This window comes from Meleagris gallopavo, chromosome 1 (genome assembly GCF_905368555.1).
Source record: "Meleagris gallopavo chromosome 1, MGAL_WU_HG_1.1, whole genome shotgun sequence".
NCBI classification, from domain to species: Eukaryota; Metazoa; Chordata; class Aves; order Galliformes; family Phasianidae; genus Meleagris; species Meleagris gallopavo.
In genome coordinates this window covers 32,639,089-32,650,098 of record NC_139404.1, presented here as the reverse complement: position 1 = coordinate 32,650,098, position 11,010 = coordinate 32,639,089, and the positions used below count along the sequence as shown (strand labels likewise).

At 42.1% G+C, this 11,010-nt stretch overlaps 1 protein-coding gene across 1 annotated transcript; it reads right to left on the bottom strand.

Moving 5' to 3' along the window:
* Positions 1 to 2,473: 2,473 nt before the first annotated feature.
* Positions 2,474 to 6,280, bottom strand: LOC146545245 (uncharacterized; the record flags this gene model as incomplete). Its single annotated transcript, XM_085216904.1, has 2 exons — positions 2,474 to 5,890; positions 5,981 to 6,280. Coding segments are annotated over 2 exons (948 nt in total), but the record flags the coding sequence as incomplete, so codon positions are not given.
* Positions 6,281 to 11,010: the final 4,730 nt, after the last annotated feature.

Genomic DNA, 11,010 nt, shown 5'->3' with positions numbered 1-11,010 from the left:
AGGGAAAGAAGATGGCACGAAGCACAAGTATCACACTTTCATTACAGCCCATTGTATATGCCAACACCAGCCCCATATGACATAAAGCAGGTAGGCAAGTATCAAACTCCAACCACTGTAGAAAACCTTGTTCCATCACACATAACATGGATGGCCTTGAAGCTGTCATTGCTAAATGGAAGCAGTGAGAACCTGGTGCTATACAGCAGTGGATTGACTTTGCAGGACATGCTTAAGGTCTGTGGCTTATATAAGACCCTCATATAAATTATGCATGCTGGTATAGTCCTTAGGTATGCAATAGATGAACAGTCTTCACTGTAAGAGCCTGCATTGGCGAGAAATTTAGGAATAGCTTTCACACTGTAAAGCACAGCTGCTGACTTGCAGTATAGAGGTGACCTGATAATCTGGAAGAAGCCCAGGGCTTCAACTCCATGAACAAGAGTCAGACTGCATTGCTCAGCCCATGCATCTATCACAGCATTTCAAAGATGACTGTACTTTGGCCCTGTATCTCCCTCAGCTTCTAAAATATGCTTTCAATTCAGGAAGAGATAGAACCAAAAAAATGCAGATTGTAAAAAATCTCCCTCCTTCGTGTCATCCTCTGCAAGGGATATTTTGCAGTTCAGCTACAACATAGCTAAATGTCTTCCAAGAAGACCAAGCAACAGGATCCATCCCATTAACACTGAGTGAGTGGAAAATGGAGCCAGGTGGTGGCTTTCTTACCTGAATTTGTACCTATTAAGCAGGCCATCAATTTAGCAATAAGGCTCTCAGAATGCTCTAGAAGTCTCTCAAAGAGATGTCTTAGTTCATTTTTGGTCCATTGGTATTTTTTGCTAGGCATACAGCCACAATTACCACAGCATGAGAGAGGAATGCGTGAGCCTGCCTGTCATAGTTGCATACATTGGTGACTGGTGCATCCTGCGGTCCTCCACAGAAACAGAGCTCATCTTACTGGGCAAGAGCAATACAATTTTCAGTGAACTAAGGACACCACTTCTTACTTCAAACAGTGAATTTATTCAGCTATCACAAACCTTTATATAATTAAAATGTAAAGTTAACGTAATGCATTTTAGTTTTCCAAAATATTATTTCTTCACGTTCTTATACATACTGCAATACATCGAAGCACAGATAAAATGAACAAACTGAAAATATATTTTATATGAGGCTATGATCTCAGTGCTCAAAGCTACCAACTCCATTTTTTGGACCAGTTTCCCCTTTACAAAAGCATGGTGTAGAAACTTTCAGAAGGAGCAAGATGTGCTTCAAACTGGAAACTAAGCTTTGGATGTAAACTCAAAGCATCAGCAGCTGCTTTAAGCAAGCTAAAAACAAAAGAAAACCCCAGAGCATACTGAATTCTACCAGATAAACCAGAACGAGATTAAAAAGTAGACTTCAAACCATTTGGAAACCTGTGACCATACTTCTTCCTGTGGTTCCACACTTACCTGTTTCTTCTTCGCAGGTGGCATACCAAGATATTGCTCGCCTGTGAGATCAGAGGTCTTTGCATCAAGCACAACCTTCTGGGAACACGTGCCATGGGTAACAGTGGGTCACTCCAACAGTTCCTCCTGAAGTGGGAACTCAAAAAGGAACCAAAAGCAGAGCACTACCCTTCTTCCCACAACACACAAACCTTCACACAGACAGTGGGGTATTACCTCGTCTCATTCAATGCCAGCAATTTCATACTAATTTTCTGTGGGACAAAGCGTAAGACATACTCAAAGTCCTCACCCCTTGCAAAGAACGTGATTCATTTTCATTAAGAATCACTAGTGCAAGCATTTACTTTTGTTAATTTAATGCTCATTCTAACAGAGAAATTAAAGCATAACTTATCAAATGCACTGATATCTTTCAAGTGCTTACATGCTTATATACTTCAAGTGCTTAAAGATGTAACCCCCTAGAAACTGGCATTTCCCCTTACTGTATTGAGCAGCTCCCTGGTGTAAGCAGGAGGTCTTGTCCATTATGTGCGCTGCCCAGGATCCATTACAGCAGAAGAACAGGGGCAGCCACAGTGGAGGCAAGTGCTCCAATACCAGTTTTGCATGGGAACACGGCACTCTCCTTGGTGACAGATAGGGCAACTGCACCCTGCAGGGAAGCAACTATCTGGAATCTAAGATTTTAGGTTGATGTCTGCCAGTATCTTTAGAAGCAGCATTGACAGACAGTAGCTGGAGGGGTGAGCAGCTGGTGACTGTTCTTCACAAAATAGGTAAGACAATAGCACAAAAAGACATCAAACCAGGGAATAAGAGCATCTAAAGCTTAATCGTCTATGCTGTGAATCTCAATACGTTTTTATTATTCCATGAGTCAAAAGAAGTGTTCAGAAAAGCTACGGAGGAACATTTCTTGCAGTACTTTCTCATCCAGCACAGCAAACAATACACAATAGAGATACTATAAACTAAATAACTTTACACAGAAATTCCATCAACTCAGCCATGTGCCTATTTTAATTCCTATAACAAATTCACACAAGAAGTTTGACTGAGTGAAACCTCTAAAGAATAAAAGGGAAAAAAATTCAGCAAGAAACAATGCCATAGACAGTAACATGCCAGCAGTACAGCTTTTTAATTGGCATGATGCAATTTTTTCTTTCCGAACTAATTCATCAAATCACAATAAGGGATCACTGGATTTGGAAGATAGCAGCTACTCTTTCCATTTTAGGTCTACACAGTGTTTTCAGTAATACCAGCTTCGATTTTGCAACATCACTAAGACGAGGCTCTCCACTGCATTGAAGAATTAATCTTTTTTGCCTTGAAGCATCATGTCACAGCATTATTCATGTAAATAAGCTGTGCAAGTTGGACAGTTAAGCAATAAGTACTGTGACAAAGCTAAGCACAGACTCGTCTGGACTCTGATTTCTATATGCAAGGGTGCTCTGCACTAAGAAAGGTCTAGCTATCCCTATTGCAGAACTATGCATCTTGAACACAACTCCCTGAGGAAATCATTGTTATGTACCTAAAACCTACCAAGCAATACATAATTAATTCTTACACGGACATGAGGACAAACCACTGCACAACCATTCACCAGCAATCTCCCATCCCAACCCGCATTAGTTTAGTAGCTCTGTCTTATTTTAGTACGGGTTCTTGACACCCTTCTGAACACTGAAGTTACAATCCACAGCACGAAGAATCGATTACTTAGGCAGCAAATGAAGTTTACGAGAGAGATTTTACACAGAAGGTAAATAAGTACTTAATGATAGCATACTGGAACATCTTTTCCCATTGATTTGCTCAGCCCAGAAAAAAAAAAAAAAAAAAACACAAAAAAAACCTCACACACAAAGGGAGCCAAATCCTAGTTTTACTCAAGTTCCCTGAGCGCAGGAAAAGAAAGCAAGATAGAGGACAATTTCACACCACCCACCTACATGCACTTAGCTTAGCTGAAGCTCCTTCACCTCCCTTGCAATCAACCTGCAGAGGCAAACTCCTCTGAAAGGACCATTCAGATCAAATTATGTTTGTTAGGGTGCTTGAAACTGTGATTTACATCAAGGATCTCTTTCTGCCACCTCCACTGAAAGACAAACTTAGTGGGTTACTCAGCTAAAAGAGATGGCTAAAGGTAGATGGTGAAAATATCACCATAGCTTCCAGAGTAATCCTCAAGGGGGTTTATTTGCCAACTGCTGTTTCTTGGGATGCGAAAAGCAGGCATCTATTGTATCCCCATGCCCTTTTCAGTTAAGGTGGGAAAAACAAACAAACAAAAAAAACCCAATCCAGGCTACATTTAAAATTTGACAGCTATTTTGTCTCAAAGAGAACACTTAACACGCTACTAGTGAGCATGAAAGTGTTTTAGCTTTATGTTATGGAAGAGCTTGAATTAGCAGATAATGCATTGCTCAGTATACAAATGAAGTATTACCAAATTAAACTTGCCAGCAAGAACATTCCTTATATTCTGCAGGGGCACTTTACATTCAGCTGAGGTGAAAGAGCAACCTTTATGTGTTCTAAATGCAGGAGTGCAAACATTTAAAAAATGAGGCAAAGAAACAAAAATCTCAAAGTTTACCCAACTCTTACCAATAATAATACGTGAGAACTGTGAACTGGAATCAGTGCTAATACATCAACTTTGAAGTGCTTAGCTATAGCTTTAACTTTCACTGTGAACTAAAAGGATTAATCATAACCTGCTTGCAGCCAGATCTCATAAGGGCTGAAAAATTAACCCTCATTTTTAGAAACATAAGAGACAGTTATGCACATTTATTGTAAATGCTTTAATGTATTTCAAGTTTAAGCCATGGTAATAAGCGGTCAACACACTGAATTTCAATCAAAATGATACCCTCAGCCAACGCTATGAACATACCAGCAATTTTAATTAATTCACAAGAGAAGATTCACGGTTTCTTTTCCACAAAAAATAAATCACAATACAGAAATAAAAATCTCAGAAGTTCACCTAAAAAAAAATCGCTGGCACCAAGCTGTACAATGATAGTCAACTGCACTGTGAAACAATCTTCTCACTGTAAGGAAAGCGACAATTCACACACTTCACATTTCTGTTAGATATTCAGATCCTTTACTATTCAAATCAGAGCATTTATGATCACACATACAAGTTTTGCATACTCAGAACACAGAAAATACAAGTTAGTCATCACTCGGTCTTCACGAAATAGAAAATCCACCTTCCAGTGGTGCCATGTGAATAATAAGGTGTAAGCACTGGAAAAAAACGCAGACACTTGCTCTTCAGATCAAATTAAAGTGCCCTCCAAGCAGCGTGAAACTAATGGTTTCTCACCCGGGCTGCAAAAGAAGCAGCATCCCACTGACAGGGTCAGAGCTCACGCGTCCCAGCAGCCGCGGCTGGGCTGGAGGAGAGGAGAGGAGGAAAAGAACCGCTGCCACCTCAGCAGCATCCAATCCCGGGAAAACAAAGGGGATTCCCATTGTCATTGTCTTCGTCTGCAGCTGATCATCACCAGCACTAGCAAGGCAGTAGCTTGCGCAGTTATCTCCACAGCGGGCAATGTCACAACCCGACCAACAGCACAAACTACTACCTCAGCCAGGCCTGGTGCACCCGGCCCCTGCTGGGGGGAACGAGCAGGCAGACACCGCGTCACCGATAAACGAAGTTATAGGGAGAAACAGCAGGAAGATAAAAGGGCTCTGGGGTCTTTTGATGATCCGAGTCTCCTTTATCTGCTGCAGACATCAACCAGACTCCTCTCGTCTGACTGAAAAGCGGAGGGAAACCCCGCCCAGCTCCCTCCCCAGTGCTGCCCTTTTCCTCGCATGACCTGAAGCCGACGGGCAGAGCTCCATTTATCAGACACATCATAGACCCCAGCTGGTGCAGCAAAGGGCACGTTTAATTTCAAACGGCCACCGCTCCGCACGCCTGTAACAGATGGGGAGGGAAAGGAGAGAGGGAGGAAGGGAAGGAGAGAAGCGGGAGGCAGCGGGCACGGCAGACAACCGCCCTCAGCCCGCCCGACCCTGCCCGCGCACAGCCGCGGCCCCGTCCCGGCGCTGACCCCCGCCACCCCCCGGGGAGCGCGGGGTGGAGGCGCCGCTCGGCCCCGCGCCCGCAGCTCGGCCGCACCGCCGCCCGCTGGGCCGGGACGGACCTCCGCGCCGGCGCTCTCCACGGGGAGCGCCCGCCGCCTTTCCCGGGCCGCGGTGCCGGCGGGAAGAAGGAAGCCGAACCCTCGAGGGCGCCGGGGCGCGGCCCTCGCGATCGGGGAAAGGAAAGCGCTCGCCTTGCCGAGGCCGCAGACAAAGGGGCGCCGGGCGGACCCACTCCCGCCGCGGCTCCGTCTCTCGCCGCCGCCCGCCGCTGCCGCCTGTGTGTCCGGCCGAACCATAGAGATCGTTTAAGGCGGGGGGGAGAGAGGGGCTCATCCGCTGCCCACGTGACTGGACATGTCACTCACCCGGCCGGCGCCATCTTGGGGAGGGAGGGGAGGCCGCTGCCCCCGGCTCGCGTTCAAGATGGCGCGGGCGGGCGGAAGACCGCTGCTGGCAGGGAAGCGCTGCGCCACTCCCCTCGGCTCCCGCCGGACTGCGCGGGTGGGGGGAGTTAACGCTCGTCCGGGGGATGCTGGGAGCGGGGAGCTCCCGCTCTCGATCCGGGGCTCCCTGAAAGACGCGGGAAGAGCCGGCCGTCCGCTGGGGCTGCTTGCTGGGACCGCCGCCGGGGGGAGCTCGGCATGGCGGGACCTCGCCCGGCTGTTTCACAGCGCGGTGGGCGGAGGGGCGCTGAGGGCCGTGGGGAGGGACTGCGCTCGAACGCTTTTTTTTGTCGAGTCAGATCTGAAACTGATCTGTGTTTTTAAATGGGAATAGACCCCAGTGCGATTGCTCCGTACTAGAAACTGACTGAACGTAGTTACGAGAGCGCACAATGTTAGGAGCGCCGATGTTTTACTCGAGTTCATTTTGTCCCTCAACACATCTGGTGAACAAACTGCCAAAAATCGCTACCGATGCACGAGAGGAATTGCGGGCAGGAGCCAAACGCACAGATAAGGTACTCTGCAGTAATGCAGAGTGCAGAAGTAACCCCGCTTGCAGCTAAACGTAAAAGAAATAGAAGAGCCTTGGGTTTGTCAGCACAAAGCTACCCACGCACCTTGGTCCTAGCATAAAACCCATGGCTTCAGTGACAACTTGGAAGAAATCTGTTGACAAAGTCATGCTGGAAAGCAGCCAAAACACTGCACCCGAGATCCAAAGATGGAAATACTTTATAACGATCCTGTAGTTGCCTGCTTTGAAGTTTGCACCTACGTTGGCAACAGGGTTGATATTACATGGATTGCTTGTTTAAAAGACATTGAAAACAGTTCAAAGTTGAACATTCTACAAGTCCTGATTCCTACATAAAGGCACTTAATGATATTTCACGCAGAGTCAGTAAGACTTAGAGTAATTCTGCTATTTGAGGCCAGTGCAAAGGAAGCTAAATACTACAAAGGAATGGGTACATCAAGTGCAGGTTCTACTCTGCTGTTTGTGTACAGGTGAAAAAACGAGTTCTGAAAAAGAAACACAAATGGGAAAAATCTAAAAGTGCTTATTTAAAGAACAAAACAAAACAAAAGCAGAAAAGTGACTTAATGATAAAAATAAGCATGGAGCTATGTTTTTTGCCTTATTTTGCACTTGTATTTATCTTTCCAAAAAGATTACTACTTTGTTAGCAATTATTTAAATGTTTGCTTGCAATTAAACAATAGCCTTTGTGCTAAGATTGCCATCTTTTCCAATTAGGAAATGCATTTTACATAATTAGTAATTCAGTATCTTACTTTTTAAATTCTTTTTTTTTTTTCCCCAGAAAATGTTCTAAATACATTTTTCCCAGCTATTTAACATCCCGTTAGTTAGCACAGGGCTCTATTTGGATGCAAAGTAGAATTATATGGAGAAAGGCAGTCAAACTAATTCTTTGTTACATCGATCTTTATCAGGTGTGCTGGATGCATTCAGGAAATACATAGTGTTAAAAGGAGAACAGAACTGTAGCTACTACTGCCTTCAGCTTTTAGACAAAGTGCATTTTACCCTCACAGATCAGTCCTATGCATGGAAGAGGAAAAAGCAAGCTTTCTTCTTTTTCAGCTCCTAATCTGTCTCCAATTTTGAACTGATTGACTTCAGCTGGATAAAGTACAACTGAGTTGCAATCAGACCATGCTTTAGTTCTTCAAAAACTCGCTTCTCAGTCTCACAAGGTAGGGCTGCATACTACTCCATAAGTTCACTGCATTCTTTTTAAGGCTTTGGCCTTAAAACACGTAACTGCTTAAAAATTTAAGAGATTATAGTGCATTCGGCTTTAACACAGGTTATTGATTTCATATTTTATGAGAAAATATTTAAATAAGACTTCTCTAAAAGAAATGTAAACGTCTTTCCTCATTTGTTCCAGTGCGGTATTGTGCACAGAGTCGAGGGATCATTTTAGAGGTAAGGCAGTGCCATGTCATGCTGCAACACTAAACCCGGAGGCATGAACAGATGTTCAGTAAGCATATCTGCAAGTAATAGTTCTGATGTACTCCAGAAGCCGGTTCTCTGTACATGTACATACAAGTAGTACTATGTGCATAATATTCCTGTCCCTTTCCATGCTTCCTTGTGAAAGATGATCAAAAACAGACTTTTGTCTGTGCATTGTAAAGGTCTTCTATTGGTGGCAATCCAGTTTTGAGTGCTATTTTTTGTGGGGTCTCAGTCCCTTTCCTGATATGATCTGATGTGATGGGGGAAAGAAAGGAGAGTCCTCTGGCAAGGAAGCCAGAAACTTAAGCAATTCCTTGACAACTTTAACAGTTCCAAGAAACAACTAACATTGAAAACAACAGAGAAGGCAATGCCAGGTTTCCGAACAGTCTGTCATCCTCACCAGCTTCAACAATCTTGAAGATGTCAGCTTTGAAAATATTACTGGTTACGGCCAAGTCACTTAGCTCATTCTAAGCCTAAGGCAGGTATTCTGTACACAGAGAGCAATAATTATAATTGCAGCTTAAAGACCAGGGTCTTCAAAAATAAAACTTTGAACATGCTAAACATGCATCTGACTTAGAAGGGATTTTCCTTCTTTCTTATCTCTGGGCAACCTTTCCTGAAAAACTAAAACAAAACAAAAAACAAACCAACATACTTTCTTAACAATATTAAACAGGCGTAAGTTGGGGCCTTTGAGTATGCTTCAACTTTGCAATATTTTTGATCAAAAAAAAAAGATGGTAGCTGTATTTAACACATTAAGAACATGCTTCAGGTGATAAGAGTATTATAGCATTGACAAATGAGATTCCTTTAATTAACAAACACTGCTGTAAAACATGTTTTCAGAACTAGTTTCAATAGTGCTAATGACAGCCATTTTTAAATTGGAGTAATTTCCTAAGGAAAACCATCAAAACATGGGAAACCATCAGTCTCCTATTCAATAAAGGTGGCGAAATAAAATGGAGAAAACTCACTGCTGCTTGAGTGGAGAATTTCACATTTATCTTGATGAATTGCATCTTGTTGTTTGGGAGAGAATTTCCCCACTTGTGATGTTCAGTATAGTCCTGTTTTCTAGCATACTTGTAATACTGCTTTTCATGCAATTTCACTTTTTTTACTGTTTAATTCAAAATCTGAGAGAGTTTTTTGTATATCCTGCCTACATCATTATCTGTTTCCACTGAATAAAACCTGAAGGCTGAAAGAAACAAATAAATGTTGAGTTCTATTGTATTTATTTACAAAGAATGAGGAACCTCGTCTGATCTATATTCCAGCATACACGAAGGCAATAACATCACTGTAATATGCTTGTATTAATATAGCAAAACACACTTTTTTTTATTGAAACGTAGGTGTGAAACTTGAAGATTATTTACTCCCCAAATGAAATCTATGTTTAACACAAACTCCTGCAGTCATTTTTGTTGGAGTTGCACTTGCCCTGCTAAGCAAAATACCATGTAGACAAACAGGTGTCCTTGCTCCCAAAACTTACACAAGAGAGTCATGGACATATTAGAGAGAGTCAAACAAAGGTCCACAAAGATGCTTCTAAGAATAACCTTTCTTGTAAGAAATATCCTGCTTTAGCCATCTGTTCTTTCTTAGAGCTACTATATGATGTTAAATCCTTGTGTACACTGGAGCAGTGTTTATGGCACTGAGACATACAAGTTTTATCAACAGTCTTGATATGAGCCTTGTAATAACCTGGAAGACCCTCACATTTTCTCTCTGGATTCCCAATCCAGATTTCTTTTTAAGGTTAGAGAGAAAAAGAAAAAAAAGTGAATAATGTGGTTACATTTGGCAGTTAATGTTTCTCTTCTAACTTCCAGCTGACATATTTCTATACACTCAGCTGAACAACCTTTTCTAGCTGATTTCACTGACATAATGCAGACCTCAGTCCTGAAAACGTCCATTTATTTTATTTCACATGCCTAAGCAACCCTATAGAGTTGAAAAGAGTAACTTGGACAAAGGCTCACTCAATAGGTAGTTACATTTTTTCAGGAACAAAACTTGTCTTGCTCGAAACAGATGTAAGAATATGAAATTTAAATACTCAAGGATACTGTTTACATGAAACTCTAGGAATATTTAGCAAAAAGTAAAAACAATAAAAAAACAAACGGATACTTTAAGTTGGAGGAAATATTTGAGTGCTGAACAAGGCACAGAAAACAGAAAAAGTCTTATTCACAGAAAAAAAATCGGACAGTTAAAAGAAGTCGTCTCTAAACTAAGTGCTTTTGTTTTCAGTTCTCTAACTATTTATACAAAAAGTATTTTGAGTATTGTCAACCTCGACTTGCATGTCCAAAGCGTCCTCAAATAGCACAGATATCATTCATTTGATAATAAAGAGGAAAGGAAGCAAAGCAACCTTAGTGGTAATTTATTTCAAAGCCTTTAGAAGATTAATATCTGTGGATGATAAAGTCAGGTAAGACTCACACACCCCCACACCCTATTTAAAATAGAGCTGAAGGGTTGCTTAATTAGACAGGATGAATCTGTGTTATCACTGAAAAAGCAGACAGAAATTAATGATAAACAAACTAATCCACAGTTTGGTCTGCATGCCTCTTTCCAGAATTTCTTGTTAAGTTAGCAGATTTTAAAGCAAATTAATACACTTTCTCTGCTCAACCTCCAGCTTTTTTTGAGAACTTAATAGGCCTTGTCTCTAAGTAGTAGAGCATTTGCAAGGGTTTCACTTTCATTGTATGGATAATTTTGTTATTTGTACCTGGGACCCAGGTCTGCTTCTCCAAACAGGCTATTTTGACAAAAAAAAAAAAAAAAAAAATCTATTACTAGAAAGGAAGGGCTTTGTTTCCTTAATGTACAACATGTTCTTTAAAAACTATTCACATTTGAAGATTGAGTTCCACACAACTTTGGTCGAAGAGATATGTGCAAGATCTTG